General features: G+C 34.1%; 1 protein-coding gene across 3 annotated transcripts in view; it reads right to left on the bottom strand.

Moving 5' to 3' along the window:
- Nucleotides 1-410: 410 nt before the first annotated feature.
- NOL4 (nucleolar protein 4) overlaps nt 411-19,392 on the bottom strand; it is a 282,271-nt gene continuing 263,289 nt past the window's right edge. For all 3 annotated transcript variants that reach the window (XM_021713940.1, XM_008061040.2, XM_008061041.1), the window contains one exon: nt 411-2,353. In XM_021713940.1, coding sequence (XP_021569615.1) covers nt 2,160-2,353 — 194 coding nt within the window. In that variant the 3' untranslated portion in view covers nt 411-2,159. The remainder of the gene's footprint in view (nt 2,354-19,392) is intronic.

Here is a 19,392-nt window from a genome sequence, read left to right as displayed (position 1 = left end):
ACTTTCAAATACAATTACAATAAAACCCAAAGTATAAAATATGCACTTAAAACAGGCATGTGCTTCTCCCAAGATATTAAATCAGGAAAAACTGAAAAAGTCAAATTACTCCTGAAAAACAAAATAAAACAAAAAACAATTTTAAGAAAATCATACACATTCTTCTATCAGATTTATATAATCAAGTGAAGTAGTACTCACTAGGTAATTTCCTTTACCCTTCCTTGGAATAAATTCTTCAGTAGACTGAATACTCAGATTGTAGGGGGCCTTAGGATATTCTTGAGAAAAAAGTTTGGAGTGTCAATTTTGTGCTAAATGTAGGTACAATTAGCATTTCAGATTTTAAAAGTAAACTGCTGAAAATTAAGCTTAATATCATACAGGAAGTTTATAAGTTTTCACAATCATTGTTTTAACACAGAAATCCGTTTATTAAACCAAACAAAACAGAGAAAATTATACCAGCCTTCAAATTTTGATTTTTCATTTAAATAAGCAAACTCTAAATCCACACCTTAAAAGATGTTTGTGCATCTATGTATTTCCAAAATACTCATATTTCAATAAGATTTTCACATTATATTCACCAACAGTATCACAAAAGTTCTCTTTTTTTGTTTGTTTTTGTTTTTTGCTTACGTAACTGTAAGGAACAGTAATTCTAGAAACACTAGAAGAAAAAAGCATAGCAATGTCCACAGTTACAGGAAAAAGTGCACATTACTCGGTCACAATCACAGTCATTACTTGAAAAACTATGTAACAAGTAGATAAGAAATATCACTGATGCCTTAAACTCATTGTCAAAAACTGAATGACATGAATTTTACATGAAATAAGGCAAATTCAGGAATGCACAAAGAATCTGTAATCCAACCAAAGCTAAACAACAGAAAAAAAGTGTACAAGAAGCATGAACTAAAGTACTTCTCCCTAAATACGTAAAAAATAGGCTTGCCTCAGTGCACAAAGAAAACACCACTCATGTGTATCCCACACTATAAAATAAGAAAGAAGGGCAAAGTATGAGGACTAGGAGGGAACAGTTTGTTGTAAGTTGCAGCTGCATCTGCTTAGAGTTCTTTACATTATTTTTAGCTAGAACTGAAAATTATACAAATCATATTAGGAGATGTAACGGTCTTTTTGGAAACTACTTCTGAAAGAGAAAAATGAAAAGAAAACTACACACAAGAGTGCAAATTTTCAGATTGTCACTTGCAACCTCTGAACATTCAGTCATCTACATCCAATTGCTGCTAGAGAAATGCCTGTAGAAAGCAGCGGCAATCAGGAGAGAGCAGCTCTATGAAACCAAGGTGTGATTTTTTTTTCAATGATATATCTTTTTTAATAATAAAAAATTCTGTGATGAAAACTGCTATGGTCAAGCTGCAGTATTGAGTGGGTTTTTGAGATCAGCATGAGTGCAGAAATGCAGGCTTCTCTTGGAAGGAGTTCCTGATGTGAAGACTTAAAGAACATAGGCAAGGGTTTTTCCAGCATCAAGTGTTATTTTTGTAGAAAGAATTTGGAAAGAGGAGAAGGCAAAGGGATGTGGAAAAGGTACTTACAGTAGTTTCTCAAAACAGTTTTCTTTTAGGACCTATGAAAAAGTTACCAAAGTAAAAATGACAACTTTGAATGAAAAACAAGTTTTCTTTTTTATAAAAATTACATATTTTTTAAAATACAAGATCCTTTTCATGGTTGTTATATCCTGTAGCAACAAATTTGGCTTTTTTTTTTTTTTTTTTTTTGCCAGATACTTCAGCTTTCAGTCCAATGAGTCAGTAGCAAATTCCACTAATAATTCAGATGGATCTTGAACATTTTTTTTATACCACAAGCTTCTTCTGTTTTATCCTTGAATTAAGAATATAAAGCCATTTTTTTTTTGCCCCCAATATTTATGCTGACACACTAAAACAAAAAGCAATAGGCTGGACACATTAAAGTATCTCAAGTACTTCAGAGGTCAGAGTTCCTTTGAAGCACCTTAACACATCACTTAGTGGATCAAGGACAGTGTGGTATAATGGAAGTATTTCTCTTAAAAGACTGCAGTAAGATCAGAAGTATCTCTGCTGAGAAATCAAAAAGTCATTAGTGGAAACTGCAAATTTAGACCTCAGTGAATATGGTCATCATCTGACTCAGTTCTGTTGCAAAATGAGATTTTCCAGTTCATCTGCAGAACGCAATAAAAATGCAGCTGATTCTCGATATCCAGCAACAAGCTGTCTCACAGCATTGATTTCAGTTGGACTCAGCTGGGGTCTGGAGTTTGAACTGCTAGAGGATCCTGAGCTCGTTGCCAACTGCCTCTTCATGCTGAGATCAGTGGGTCCTAGAAAAAAAAAAATCACAAAATCATACATGAATATTATCAGTTCTAGCACCTTGGATGTAAGCACTCAATAAATTACTGTTGAATTAATTCATGAATTCTTTCTGATAAACTAGTGATATCGCAAATCAAATACATCTGCTCTCAGAGAGACTACAGAGCACTATGAGGCTAAGTGGCTGGGACTTCTCTCAGAGACCCTGATGTCCCAGTCTGCCTCTGGCAATCACCTCTTACTGTGGAAAGATGGTGAACACCTTCTTTGAACTGTGTTTTTTGGATAATTCAGTGTTTAAGTCTGTCTGTCGCATGTTGTAAAAGTTTCTCATAGTAACCTAAAATGATGGGAATGACACACATTTTTCACTTGCTGCATTGATTAACAGATATCTTAGACCCCACCAATTCATAATTCCAAAAAAGTTGGAAAGCTAATGACTCCAGAATATAAACTAATCAATTTAGCAAGAAGGAAACTGAGAACTGAGGGACTTGAGCAATCTACATAGAGTTCATCAACTTTTTTTTTTTTTTTTTTTGAGTTCATCAACTTTTAACTGGCACAATAAAATCTTGATTTTTTTTTTTTTTTTTTTGCATTTCAGGCAGATGTTGTCCATCAGGTTGATTAGTATTTAAAAATGTGGACATATTACATTGAAATTTGCTTTAGAGGTGCAACAAGTAAGCGATTAGTGCAAACAATACCACAGAGAAATTAGACATTTAGAATCCTGCGCCTTAGGTGTTCTGAAAATCAATTCTTTACTTATCTGCACAAAACACATTCATTTGCCAAAACCTTTTCTTAGTATATATTTAAACCAAATCTGGTAAGTCTGCTTTTTGACAACATTTTGTACACTTTTATTTAAAAATTGTTTATGAAGTTATTTAAAAATCTTTAACTCAACATTTGTGCTGAGAAGTTACTTTTCAATTATTCTTTGATTATTAAGGCTTTAATACGTGCCTAAATGTTCACTCTTATAGGTCTTAGCTTTCATTAAGTATTTACCATAACTATTACATTTGGCATAGTAAACTTAAAATTCTTGAACAAATCAATACTAGCACATAACTAAATGCATGCTCCAAAGCTTTAATGATTCTACAACTTGAAAGTATTTTAAAACATTTTTCCTAAACATGTGTAACTTTTCAGTTAATGGTATTCGTTTTGTGAATACTATCCCTAAAACAAGGGATGTTATTTTTTTCTTTCTGGTTCTTCTTGAGGCATGGTGGAAACAGGTCAAGATCCAGCCCCCTCCCCCCTTCCCCACCCTTTACTTCCATGAAGGAGGTAGCTGTCCCACGAGAGGGAGACAGCTTCACTTGGAATTTAATTAGAGTAGAGACAAGACTAGCACACAAGAACGCTGACATCTAAGAGAAACTTATTTCCAAGTGGCCTTTCAAAGCTTTGATATTTCTAGTAGGAGTTAGCTTCCATTTGTTCTGCGATTTACAAAATCATGAGACTGACATGACATGTTGAAAGGGAGAGATGTGGGATGTCACACTTGCAAACAGAAATTACTAGATCTGTGCTCAAGCAAATCATTAATAACACTGAGTTTATTTGGAAAGTTCTGAGTGGATTTAAAAAAAAAAACGCATCATGATATTTTAAAGGATTCTAGTTTCTGGGTGAACCCACTTTAAATTTTGTTTTTCCCTATATTTAAAAAGCTCAGTACCGGGGCAAATATTTATCAAGGAAAATGAAAAGGATTTTCCTCTCAGGTATATAGATAGCTAACATCTGGTCAGCTGGATATTATTATGTCATTGGAAGGTGTACCTTTTGACGGTTTTGCTGTCAATCCAAGTTGTTGATTGTCATCTTGTACTGAAATTGAGAAAGGGTAGGGGAGAGGGCTCCAGTTCTTTTTGAGGTGTGAGAGACTGATTTTATTCTAATACTGCTGTTAATGAATTACACTCCACCTCTGGCTCAATGCTTCCAAACCAAGACATACCTTTCATAGGCAAACTCTAGAAAGCTCTTATTCACATATCCATCTTACTTTATTTCCTAGAAGAAATTCAATGCCATTATCCTGTTTTTTTTCTTTTTATCCTTTTATCTTGATCTACAGGATCAGAATTGAAGGTATAAATCAAACTACAAAGACTGTTTATTATTCAAATTTTCAACGTTATGAGTTTGTATAAGGAAGTAAAGGAATAAAATACAAACATTCACAAATAGATGAGTTAATTGACTGGTTACCACTCAAATAGCCTCCCTGATTGTCACTAGCATTCATTTCTGCCTCACTGAGTCAATGTCATACTTGACTGGTTTGGCTTAATTAATCCATACAACAATCTGATATAATTAGAATGCATATCTATTATAAAGTAAAAATGTAAATATCGTGAAGATGCTGAATTTAATGAAGTCCAGAAAACTATTCTTGAAAACATGCTCAAATCTCAGACAAGCCCACTGAGAAGTATGGTTCTGGAAATGCCAGATCAGTTAACAAGAAAATGACCAAGGACAGACACCCAAAAGATGCTTCAAGAGAAAATAATTTTGATATCAAAGGTTAAGATAAACATACAGGAAACTTGATAAGACTGCATTTATATAAGTACAAATATATATAAATATACAAGTAGAAGTATCATTTTGCCAAAGTGATTCAGACCTACTTTATGATCATGCTGAAAAGATGATTAAGAGATAAAAGAGCCGGGCTTGGTGGCTCAGCCTGTAATCCCGCACCTTTGGGAGGCTGAGGTGAGTGGATTGCCTGAGCCTGCGGGTTTGAGACCCGCCTGGGCAGCGAGACCTCATCTCTACAATAAATCAAAAAATCAGCCGGGCATGGTAGCGCATGTCTGTAATTCCGGCTACTCGGAAGGCTGAGGCGGAAGGATCGCCCGAGCCCAGCAGGTCGAGGCTGCGGTGGCCGGGAGCGGCCACTGCACTCCAGTCTGGGCGACAAAGTGAGACTCCAACTCAAAAAAAAAAAAAAAAAAAAAAAAGAGATAAAAGATATTTCATGCCACTATACAATGCTGTTAAAACAAATATAAGTCCTACATACCAAACTATGTATGGTATGGTCCATTTTATTTTTAAATTATCAATTTAACATTCCCCCTCCCTATTTGTGGTGCATTTTTCTTCCCTGTTTTAAATAAAAGTCATATTTTAGTGCCAATTATGTTCAGATAACAGGGCACCCTTATGACAAAGTTTTATTTAGTTCTTAGCAGGGTAAATTCTTCCTTTGGAGATTATAATAAACATTTTTATTTATCAGACATTAGTCTTAAGGCAAGAATGCACAGCCCGCAAAGGCAGGCATCCTTTGTGTCATCTTTACCACATCATCCTAGTTAGCTGTGGTGGTGCCTGATACAAAGTAAGATTCAATAAATATCTGTATAAACAGTGAGAAGAAGTGCCAGATTCATTCTACAACCAACACTCAAAAAATTGAAAGTATGTGAGGTTATTATTAATGCCCAATTATGGGTAAGAGCAAAGTAGTTAGATACAGTACACAATGGATTTAATATAACTTATTCAAGCGGTGTTACCTCTAACATATGGGAATATTGTTGTCATAAAAGTCATCATTAAAATCATGAAAAATAATTTAATTAGAACGGGTTGATTATAGTAATTTCCACATTAATTGTTGCTGAAAAAGAGGAAAACAGTTATTTCTAATTTCCTAGATTATCATGTTTGCTTTACCACTAAATATTACAACAATTCTTGAATTAGGGATAAAATTATACTAACTATATGCACCCTCCTCCTACTTTTCCATCTTTACTTAGTACCTCCACTCTCAAGTCATGGATACCGAAAAGTTTGGGTAGCTGATAATTCATTTAATAATTTAAAATAAGTGAGCAGCATTTTAAACTCATGATTTAATACAAGGGTTGACATACTTTTTAAACAAAGGACCAGGCTGTAAATATTTTAGGCATTGCAGACCAAGAGGTGAAACTGAAGATATTATTTAGGTACTTATACAAAAAGAGAGAAAGCAAATTTTCACAAAAATTTTATGGACAGCATTCAAAATATAATAACAATTGAGTTTTTTTTAATACAAATGAGGAAAATTCTTAAGCAGAATACTGATGAGAATAATAAAATTCTTCTTTGGGGAGCTAACATTTTGCTTAAGTGATTTTCAAAATGAGTGTTCCCTTTCATCAAAGCCAATTGCAAGTATTGATATATTAATGTAGATTTGTACTGAAAATTTCTGTATTTCATCTTTGAAAATGTCTTTTTAGCCAGATAAGTATTTCCAAATACTGATATCAGTAGCAAGCATATGAATTTAATTGAGCACGTTCATCATATGGGAGTCATTTACAGAATTCTATTAGATTCTTTTCTTGACAGTTGCCTTCTAGAAGGTCACTACATTGTAGATAAATTACTTCCAATTGATGCTTAAACTGAAGTTCCTCAGTTGAACACTGAACAGGAATTGGAAATATGGGAATTTACTTTACATTTGCATCAATGTCCAAAAGTACAGCTGGGGCTAGTATGTGCTCGGTAAATATATCCACTGCAAATCTGTGTGGGAATGGAGATTTCATTTCTTGTTTTAACTTCTGATAGGACAGGAAGCTTATATAGCAACTTGCCATTACTTGTGATTCACGCAATATTGTCATCATCAAAATGGCTTTACCACTGTATCAGATTTGCATATAAATGTTTTAGCTCATAATTTTAGATGAAATTCATAAAGAAATATTTCTAATTGTGCAGTAAAAACTAATTTCCAAAGCCATTCAGTGTTTAATAATAGTGCTTGAGGGCAATTCTTCTTGTTCAGAAAAACTTCAATTTTAGCGAAGAAGAAAGAAGAAGAAAGAAGAAGAAGGAATAAGGAAAGAGGAGAAGGAGGAGAAGAAGTTATTGCAATGAAATTTTGCCACTCAGTCATCAAATTGCTGTGTGGTAGGACTAGTCGCAATATTTAGATTCTATTCTGACAGAATTTCACAGAACTGAAGATAGCTAAATTGGTGAGAACAAATAAAGTTTAAAGAAGACACTACTGTTTTAATAACACATGAAATACCCAAATGTGGTTCCACATTGCACCTACCTAGGAATATTTCAAGGAATAATCATATGTCTTACATTTTAACGAATTTTGTGAATGTATCCAGATTGCCCTCTTTATGCTTCACACATCTTAGCAAATTCTACTTCTGATTGTAATGAATTAGTTTTTTTCTGAACTCTGAAAATATTCTCAGCTATGGTTGTTTCATACATACTATTTGTAGAGACTGATTCATCAGTCACTTCAAACTTATCATTGACTCCTCAAATAAACTAAACAGTTGTATCAGTAACATCTCAACTCCTCAAGAGGCAAGGAAAACTATTTGAAGCTACAGTTGTCTTGTTTTTTTAATTGACTATTGATATAACCGGTATTTTTATTTCTCCAACTCTTGAAGCACTGTTCTTTCCATATTACTAATAGTCTTAAACAGATTTTTTCTAGACATACTTTTTTTAAGCTGTTGCAGTCAAATGCAATTAATAAACTTGGTCTCAGTAAGTGAAGTGACTTTCCCCAGTTAACTAACTAATGAGCCGCTGGGAATCTCACTTTGCTAGTAGGCTCATTTTTCTTTCTTATTTTTGTAATCAGATGTTAAAGAGAGGTATTTACTAATGACATTTTAGTACTTTGTTGCCAAAGAGTAAAAACAACTAACTCTAAAACCTCAACATCTTAGTTAAGTTAGCTAATGTATATAAAGTAGCCAGCACAATGCCTAGGTTATACCAGATAAGCCATAAGTGATAATTCTCTGCACCTGATGATTGAATATTTATCAATGGGTTAAAGATCTTTAAAACATGACAGTAAGTATGCATTATTAGTTTCACCTTGCTAATGAGTTTCATTTATATTCATTAAGGGTGATTGCACTATAATTTGCATTTCTAATACTCTTCTTGATGATAGGATTACAATGGTATCATAAAATGTGCTGGGATATTTCCCCCACTTGCTTTTTCCTTATTTCTTCTTTTATATTTGTCTAAATTAAGATTATTCAGTTCTTGAAATTTACCCATTTGTACAATCATCCGAATCTGATATTTTTTAATGAATAGATTTTTATAATATTGATTCAATTTATATAATGGTTAGAGATTCATTTGAAGTATCTATTCTTTTTTGAGTCAATATTGGTCAATTATACCTTTGTAAAACATGGTCTTATATCTCTAAATTTTCAAGTATATTGACAAAGTATTGCAATATTATAATTTTTAAATCTGGTTTCTCTTTAACATTTTTATTATTTTTTGCTTCTTCTGTCTTGAATCATCTTGTCAAATATATTTTAAGCTCTTTCAGAGATTATGCTATTGATTTTTGTTGGTCTATTGTTTGTTTCTTTTCTTTTCCCTCTATCCCTCTCCCTTTCTTTCTTTTTGAGGCAGTGTTTCTCTTTGCTGCCCAAGCTGGAGCATTGTATTCAGGGAATCCCAAACCAAACAATACCAAAATCCATGAATGCCCAAGTCCCTTTGTTAAAATGATCAGTACTTGCACCTAACCTACACACATCCTCCTGTAAAGGTTAAATTATCCCTACATTACTTGTAATCCTTAATAAATAAAATGCAAATATTATGTAAATAAGTGTTACACTGTATTTTTATTGTTGTTTTTTCCAATATTTTCTTCTTCTTTTTTTTCTTTTTTTCCTCCTAACCCAAACCTACCCCCCCCCATCTTCTGTTGGGACCCCTGGCCGGATCCTGGGCCCCCAGGACCTAGGCCTAGGCCTGAGCTCCGTTGGTTGAGGCCAAAGTGGGGTGGGGTGTGGACGACCCCTAAGGATTGTAGGAAAATGGCAGGCATCTCTGCTCAAGCCTAAACCCCACCTGGAGGCTGAAACTCCTCAGAAAATACAGAGGAGGACGCAGGACTATGAGGAGCCTGAGGCCATGCTAGGGGAGAAGTCTGACATTACCTAGCCAGGCTTTCCCTTTCTGACAGCACCTACCCAGGGGTTGCCTAACCTTAGATCTGGGAAAGCCCAGATGGGTGCTCAGACATGTAGGGGCCGGGAGACCCACCATCAGCCAGCCATCATGCCTCGGGCACTGTGGGGGGTGCTCCCAGTTGGCATGCCGGAGGGCGACCCCTTCCCTCTCCAATATTTTCAATCCCTAGTTGCTTGAATCCATGGTTATGGAATACCTTGACACAGAAGGCTAGCTGTATTGACATATCCGTAATATACACACACAAATTTTCTTTAAATACTTCTGCAGGATTATGTTTTATGTGGGTCCCTTCTATTAGAATAAAGCTACATTTTATTTATGCATCTACCTGCTAATGGATTACAACAAAACACAATATGAGATGTTACCGTAAGGCCTGGGATCTCTTCATGTTCAAGGAATTTACCTTTGATTAGAGAAAAGGTGAGATACAACAATTCAGTGGTAACTATTTGTCTCTTCTGTTGTCTATGTCAAACCAAAGTCATCTCCATCTCATTTAGGTCTAAATGTAAGCCTAATATGATTGTGTTTTCAAGTACTTAAGTCTTCTTGATGTCTTTAAATTTACCCTTCTCTATTTAAGAAACACTAATTAATCAACATTAGGTTACCAATGAATAGTGTCTTTTTCTATGAAGTATGTAGCAAGTTGCTGAGATACATATTTTTCTTTCCCTCTCTCCCTCCCTCCCTCCCTTCTTCCTTCCTTCCTTCCTTCCTTCCTATAGAGATGCGGTCTTGCTGTAGTGCCCAGGCTTGTCTAGAGCTCCTGGGCTCAAGTGACCTGCCCACCTCAGCCTCCCTAATTGCTTGGATTACAGGCATGAGCCACTGTGCCCAGTCATGAGATACATATCCTACAGATATAAAGAAGATACAAAAATAAAGATATACATCACTGTCAAGGCAAAGTAGCTGCTTAAGGGAATATGCAAGGGAGAAAAGAACCTTATGAATGGCACTATCCCTCCATGCTCTCAGTCCTCAAATTCAAAGTCTTCTTTCTACAAAACTAAGGATCGGACATTGATGGTATTTGCAGGTTGAATTAGATCTCCATTATAATATATTCCCAGACAAATCTGAATACAATTTTGAGTGTTTACTTCAAAGTTTATTTTAGTGGAAGATTGTAAATATCAATCTCCCACCCATTAAAAAATTATTCATGATTGTCCGGAGACAAATTTAGTTGACTCTTTAAATATTTCAAAACTCAAATCTCTTGAATCTGCCTTTAAGAAGTCTAAGTTTTAAAATAAATTTAAAACATCTAAGATCTACAAGGAACTGAAATGCACCAAAAGGAAAAAAACAAAAAAAACAAAAAAACCCCAGCACCATTAAAAAGTGGGCAAAAGACATGAATAGACAATGCTCAAAAGAAGATATACTGACAGCCAACAGACACATGAAAAAGTGCTCAGCCTCACTCATCATCAGAGAAATGCAAATCAAGAGATACTATCTCTTGAGGTACCATCTAACCCCAATAAGAATGGCCATCATTAATAAAACAAATAAGAGGTGCTGGTGAGGATGAAGAGAAAAAGGAATGCTCCTACACTGCTGGTGGGAATGCAAACTAGTGCAGCCACTTTGGAAGACTTCTGAAAGAACTAGAAATTGACCTTCCATATGACCCAGCAATTCCCCTATTGGGAATATACCCAGAGGAACTCAAGTCATTATACCAAAACATGCACATGCACGTTTGTTACAATAGCGAAACGTGGAAACAATCATGCTGCCCATCGAAGCTGGACTGGATAAAAAAAAGTGGTACATACAAACAATGAAATATTATACAGTCATAAAGAAGGACAAGCATATGGACTTTGCAGCAACTTGGATGGATTTAGAGTCTATCCTACTCAGTAGTCTATCACAGAAACAAAGAACAGAGTACCATATGTTCTCACTCATCAGTGAACCTTGAACAATTATCATAATACTATAAGAAAGGAATTGAAATTGACAGTAGTGGGAAACTGCCAGGAGAGGGAGGGGCACACCTCATCAACAAGGTTACCTGCATAATGAAAATTTGTATACATAACTCTGAATCGTACCCCATATCTTTAAAATAAAGAAAAAATTTAAAATAAATCAATAAATAAATTTATTAAATGCAATTAAATAAATAAGAATGTTTCTCCCCCTCAACATATCTCCCTGTATTTTGTCTTTTCCCATCATCTTGATTCATTTGTGTTTTATTCTTCTGATCTAGATTCACCTTACTTTTTAAAGACAAAAATTGTAGTCGAATGTCTCAGCACTTTTGTTCTTAACTCTGTGATGTTTTCTACAAAGTCAATTTAAAGAGAAGCAGTTTATTCATCACATTGGTCTTCCTAATCTTTCCTCTACTTGCCTTTGCTAATTCCCAGGACTCAGCTCTGTAAACTGCCTGAGTTTATTCAGGAAATGACCTTTCTACCCAAGCTTCAAGTCCAGTATTTTGTAGAGACCTGACTAATCACTTTGATAAACCATAGGGTGACTTTAGGTCATCCTAAAGTGTGAATTGCTTTCCCAGCAATCTTAGAAATTTGAAAGAAAGAAAGAAAGAAAAAAAAAAACACTTAGTATGTTTCTGTTTCCAGACATTTTTTGGCTTGTGGGAAAACACACAATTATTTTAGTATAGAGGAGTTACTTTATTTTAACAACTTGAATCAAACACACTATGTGAGGGCATAATAATTCATTTTATTATTTGTTTATGTATTTATTTACATTCATGTATATACATTTTTTCAAGTAACAGGAAGCAATTCTCAAACTAAAAAGAATAAAGTATTCATTTATCATTTTTCAGAGCCCCCTGAGGTAAAAAATATTATGATTGCTTAGACTACTGGTTTCATTTGCCTAAAATTAAAGTCTTATTTTCCAGAAATTTCCAATAATTAGTAAGAAGTATAGTAATCAAGGAGCAAGATACGATGACAACTCCAGATTGCCCTCAGGAAAGACTAGAATTTTGTTTTATTATTTTACACATTTATTTTATACTACCTTTAAGGGAATGAAAAAAAAAGTCACAATTTTTCACTGCCAGTTGTAAAATTTATCTGCATATTTATGATTTTTTAAACTATTTCTAGAAACATTTGAAAACTCTTTAAAGATGTAAATAAAATGGAAACTCTACCTGTGTCAGAGCACTGATAACTCAAGTAAATAGTAAAAACCTACTAATGAATTTGAACTCAAACAGAAGGTTCATCTTTCAACAATGAAATTTCATTTAATATACAAATGAAAAGATATAGCACATAGTGAAAAGACAAGACTAGCAAGTGAAAAGCCTGAGTTCAAATCTCAATGTAGAAACTCCAAAGTTATGTGAATTTGGGCAAATCATTTATCCTCCATGGTATTCACAAGTAAACAGAATAATACTATTTTCTTTGTCTTTTTGTCAGATTGTTGGAGCAAGGAAAATGAAATAAAGTTATGAATGTTAAATGGTCCAATAAATGTGAGGTCAGATTCTTAACTCGGATACTTTCCTTCTTTAAATTCTCTCAATGATAAAAAGAAATAATTCATTTATTTATTTTATTCATTCATGTTAAAGTCTAAGGATGATATGACTCATTCTCCAGATAAACAGAACTAATCTATATAGACAGATGCAGAACCAATCTATATATATAGACTCATGCAATTATGGAAGTTGAGAAGTCTTGAGATCTATAGTTAGCAAGCTGGAGACCCAGGAGAGGTGATGGTGTAAGTCTAGTCTGAGTTCAAAGACCTGAGAACTAGGAGAGCCAACAGTTCAAAAGGTGGCAAGCTCAAGCCCCAAGAAAAGCTGATGGTTTAGTTTCAGTCCAAAAGCATGAAAAGACCACAGTCTCAGCTCAAGTAGTTAGGCCGGAGAATTCCCTCTCACTCATAATTTTTGTACTACTCAGGCCTTCAGTTGATTGGGTTGTGCGCTCCCACATTAGGGAGATCAATTTGCTTTACTCTGTCTACTGATTCAATGCTAATCTCATTCAGCAATAACCCCACAGGCATATACAGAATAATGGTTGATCAAATATATGGGCACCCTATAGGCAAATCAAAGTGACACATAAAATTAACAATCATATGTATAGTTTGCAAATGTCTTGTTCCATTCTATAGGTTGCCTATTTGCTCTTTTGATGATTTGTTTTGCTGGGTAAAGGCTTTTTAGTTTAATTAAGTCCCACTTAATAATTTTTGTTTTTGTTGCATTTGCTTTTGAGGTTTTAGCCAAAAATTATTTGCCTAGACCAATGTCTTCGAGAGTTTTTCTTTGGTCTTCTTCTAGAATTTTTATAGTTTAAGGTGTGGCAATTAAGTTGCTAATTCATCTCAAGCTGATGTTTGTATGTGGGGAGAGATAGGGATCACATTTCATTTTTCTGCATGTAGCTATCATTCTCTCAGCACCATTTCTTGAATAAAGTGTCCTTTCTCCATTATATGTTTTTGCTTGCTTTGTTAAGATCAGTTGGTTGCAGGTATTTGGGTTTATCTCTTGATTCTTTATTCTGTTCCACTGGTCCATGTGTCTGCTCTTGTACCAGTGCCACGCTGTTTTGGTTACTACAGCCTTGTAGTATAATTTGAAGTCATGCAATGTGATGCCCCCAGCTTTGTTCTTTTTGCTTAGGATTACTTTGACTATTTTGGCTCATTTTTGGTTCCATATGAATTTTAGGATTGTTTTTCTAATTGTGTGAAAAATGATATTGGTAGTTTGATAGGGCTTGCATTGAATCTGTATATTACTTTGAGTAATATGGTCATTTTAATAATGTTGAGTCTTTCAATCCATGAGCACGGGATGCTTCTCCATTTGTTTTTGTCCTTTGCAATTTCTTTCATCAGAGTTTTGTAGTTTTCCTTGTGGAGATCTTCCACTTCCTTAGTTAAATATATTCCTAGGTATTTTAGTTTTTTGGCTGCTATTATAAATATGAGTTTTTTATTTGATTCTCAGCTTGGTTACTATTGGTGTATAGCAGTGCTACTGATTTGTGTGTGTTGATTTTGAACCCAGAAACTTTACAAAATTCATTTATCAAGTCCATGATTCTTTTGGAGAATTCTTTGGGATTCTCTAGGTATAAGATAACCTCACTGGCATACAGAGATAGTTTGATTTCTTCTTTTCTATTTTGGATACCCTTTATTTTATGTTGAGTAGTAGAGGCGAAAGTGGGCATCTTTGCTTTGTTCCAGTTCTGAGGGGGAATGTGTTCAATTTTTCTTCATTTAGGATGACATTGGCTATGGGTTTGTCATATATAGCTTTTATTATTTTGAGGAAAGTTCCATCTATGCCTATCTTGCTGAGGGTTTTTCTCATGAATAGATGCTGGATTTTATGAAATTATTTTTCTACATCTATTGAAATGATAATATTATTTTTTTAAAATTCTGTTTATGTAGTGAATCATGTTTATTGACTTGTGAATGTTAAACCACACTTACATTCCTGGATAAAACTCACCTGGTTGTGGTGTATTTCATTTTTTAATGTGCTATTGAATTCAGTCTGCCAATATTTTGTTGCAGATTTTAATGTCTATGTTCATAAGGGATAGTGGTCTGTAGTTTTCTTTTGTTGTTATATCTTTTTCTGGCTTTGGTATCAGAGTAATACTGTCCTCACATAGAAGTTAGGGGGATTCTTTGGTCTTGTGGAATAGCTTCAGTACAATTGGTTCCAATTCTTCTTTGAAGGTGTTCTAGGATTCAGCTGTGAATCCATCAGGTCCTGTACTTTTTTTCCAGGAGATTTCTAAATGCTGTTTCAATCTCATTACTTGTTATTGGTGTGTTCAAGGTTTCTGTTTCCTTCTGATTCAAGGTTGTGGGGTTGTTTCCAAGAATTTATACATTTGCTCTAGACTGTCCGGCTGGTTTGCATAGAGGTGTTTATAATAGTCTTGGATGGTCTTTTGAATTTCCTTCTTATTGGTTGTAATGTCTTCATCTTCATTTCTGATTGAGCTAATTTTAATCTTCTCTATTCATTTCTTAATTAATCTACTTCATGGCTGTCAATTTTGTTTATCTTTTCAAAGAACAAATTTGTGTTTAGTTGATCTTTGTTTTTTATTTCAATTTCATTTAGTTCTGTTCTGATCCTCATTATTTCTTTTCTTCTAACTGTGCAAACTATACATATGACAAAAACTTATATTCAGAATCTACAAATAACTCAAATAAATCAGTAATATAAAAGCAAATAACCCCATTAAAAAGTAGATAAATGACATGAACAGACATCTTTCAAAGAAGATATACAAACGACCAGCATATAAAATGTGCTCAACATCACAATTACCAAAGAAATGCAAATCAAAACCACAATGAGATAGTACCTTATACAAGTCAGAATGGCTATCTTTTTTTTTTTTTTAAATCAAATGAAAAACAAAGAATGGATACAGGTGTGGATGCAGAGAAAAGGCAACACTTAAACACTATGTATGGCATTTAAATTAGTACAACCTCTGTGGAAATTGGTATGGAGATTTCTCAAAGAAGTAAAAGTAGATCTACCATCTGATCCAGCAATCCCACAACTAGGTATTTACCCTAAGAAACAGAGGTCATTATATGAAAAAGACACCTGTATGTTCATTGTAACACAGTTCACAGCTGCAAAGATGTGGAATCAACCTACATGCCCATCAATCAATCAGTTGATAATGAAGACGTGGTATATATACACTATGGAATACTACTCAGCTATCAAAAAGAATGAAATAACGTATTTTGCAGCAATCTGAATGGAATTGGAGAATATCATCCTCAGTGAACTAATGCAGGAACAGGAAATCAAACACCCCATGTTCTCACATATAAGCAGGTACTAAACTAAGGATCTGCAAAGATATAGAGAATGGTATAATGGACACTGGAGACTCAGAAAGGAGCAGCAAGGGGTAGAGGGATGAAAAAAATCACCTATCAAGTACAATGTGCACAGATGGAGGTGATAATTACACTTAAAGCCCTGACCAAAAATATTTTTACCTCCTAAAGCTATTGAAATACAAAATAAATAAATAAAATTAACCATCACTTTTTTTTTTTTTTTTGAGTTGGAGTCTCACTCTGTTGCCTAGACTGGAGTCCAGTGGCCGCTCCCGGCCACTGCAGGCTCGACCTGCTGGCTCCAGCGATCCTTCCGTCTCAGCCTTCCGAGTAGCCGGAATTACAGGCATGCACTACCATGCTTGGCTGATTTTTTGATTTATTGTAGAGATGAGGTCTCGCTGCCCAGGCGGGTCTCGAGCCTGCGGGCTCAGGCAATCCACTCACCTCAGCCTCCCAAAGGCACGGGGTTACAGGCTGAGCCACTGAGCCTGGCTAACCATCACATTTATCTATGTTATTCAAGATAAGTTCTCCCCAGTATTCCAAAGGGCAGCGATTCTAAATCACTTTTAAAGTTTTGAGATAATTACCAAGACATGTTCAAAGATAAAGATTTAACACAAGTTGCTTTTTGATCTGCATGCCTAATGGCAATCTGCATTATTTTAAATTCCTGGATATTGAGCACAAGCACAGACACACATATTTATCCCACAGTGATTAAATTTGGTAGTTTTTTACTGAGTGATTTCAAAACTTAGGACAACAACCATAACATACACACTGATGGCTCATGAAGTAAGATATATGTAAATTGGTGAAGTATTAAATCCTCTGAAATTTGGATTACTAGTAATTAACAATCATATTGGTAATACATAACTTTACTGTTGCAATACAATATTACAATAAGATTGTAAAACTCTAAAACTGACTATCAGTTTAGTCATTATTAAGTTGAAACATATTTTTAGTAAAAACTTCTTAAGGTGTGGTGACTTAATTTCTCACTGATTGTTTTAAAGCACTAAATTAGAAAAAAAAAATATTACTTTTCAGCGGTTTTCCAGTATTCCTATTACTATCAATAACCTATCAAATATGTAGGTACCAGTGACATACAATTTGTTTTCACATGTTTTAAATTCCTCAAAGCATACTATATACAGATAATAATTGTAAAAATCACATTATAGGATATATCATTTTGACAGGATCCTATTAATATAAGTTAAGTTATATATTTATAGGACAAAGAGCACATGAAATATTTTAGTTTGATCCTTTTGTTTTTACACTTCTTAGAGATCATTCTGTTTTACTTTTTGCCAAAAGAGACTCAAAATATTTTAATCAACTTATATATTAAGAAGATGTTTAAATAGTATATAGGCAAGGTAATTTTAACATGGAAGTTGAGGTAAAATTGGGGTGGGTCAATCCCGATATCCATGGAACATTCTTACTCCTTTTATAGTTGAATAATTTAAAGTGAAGAACAAACACTAATTTTCTAAAAGAATAAATGATAAAATTGTGGCAAGCAGTAGGCTATAATTAAGCTGAATCATTATACCGAAGGGAAGGTCAGCAAACATGGCTATTCTGTATATTTAGAAAGAAGCTTCACATTCAATTTACAATGATTAAAACCTGTGACTTGTGAAATGCAGAGTATTTATGCCAAAAGAACTACTTCTTTTATCCCATTAGTCAATAAACCACAGAGGTAAAAATAAAGGTTTAAGAAACAGCATTTTCAGTAGCTGTATTTTGAAATAGAGTATATGTACCTGCTTTTCCTTAATGATTTATCAATATTTACATTGCTTCATCAAACATCAAGAAATTTAACAGTTAAGCACAATCATTTTTGTGAACCTAGACAAACTATTTTCCTTTATGTGAAACCAGATAGCAGTAATGAAGATTTCCATTAAAGTTAATGGCCTTCTTCCACCTTCTTACCTTTGTTATTAAGTGGCTTAACAAGCAAATTCATATTTTTTCAAATATATCTAATATTTAAATTGACATAAAATTGCATGTATTGTGAACAACATGATGTTTTGCAGTATCTATACAATGTGAAATGGTTAGCTTATTAACATATGCATGACCTCACCTAGTTATCTTTCTTGTTTTAGTAAGAATACTTAACATCCACTCTCTTGGTGTTTTTCAAAAAGGAAATTACTTTAAGTTTAATAAGCCAGGCACAGAAAGATATATACCATATGATCTCGTTCCTATGTAGAATCTAAACACTTGATCTCAGAGAAGTAGAGAGTAGAATGATGGTTACCAGAGACTGGAGATGGAAAGGAGATTGGGGAAAGTTTGACCAAAGAATACATATTTATCATTATATAGGAGAAATAAGTTCAAGAAATCTATTGTACAGCATGGGGACCATGTGGTATTCTTTAAAAAAGCAAATTAATATTTTACAAGAAACAGAAGAAATCATGGGGCAGATCATTGCTGGACAGAGGAGTGGGAGAAGAATGGCCCACAGAAGATGTGAATATGGAAGAGGTGAGTATATTACAAACATACAACTTGTGTGCTTTGAAAAACACAACACAAATAAACATAGTATGATCTTCCTTACAATTATGAATACATTGTGTTCATAAATATGTTTTCAGGAACAAAGTGTTTTAAAACTTAATTATTTCTAGAATATTGTCCTAAAGGACACAAAAGAGACAGCAACTTATGTTGCCAGAAATAGAAATGAACAAACAAAAAAATCTAAATTCAGAGTAGCATACAAGCTACTTTTAGATCTATTCAGAGCACTAAAGAGGTTTACATTCCCTAATGGATTTAAATGACCAGAAATAATTTGTTTCTCCCTGTAGCCATTTGGATATTGGCCAGATTGTTAGTCACCACACATTTAATTTTGTAATCATTTTTAATTTTCAGTTTCAGTGAATAGACCAAATAGCAGCTCAGGAGACCAAATTTGTATATGTGGACTCACATTCAAATGCATCCATTTCTACTAGTTCTAGTGATTGTATATGCATGGGAGGAGGGCTTTCAGAAAAAGCATTTGTATATTAGCCAAGAGCCAAATGGCATTTTAAAATTA

The sequence above is a fragment of the Carlito syrichta genome, unplaced genomic scaffold, assembly GCF_000164805.1.
Source record: "Carlito syrichta isolate Samal-C Ts95f unplaced genomic scaffold, Tarsius_syrichta-2.0.1 Scaffold304984, whole genome shotgun sequence".
Classification (NCBI taxonomy): Eukaryota; Metazoa; Chordata; class Mammalia; order Primates; family Tarsiidae; genus Carlito; species Carlito syrichta.
This window is presented reverse-complemented; position numbering and strand designations above follow the sequence as displayed.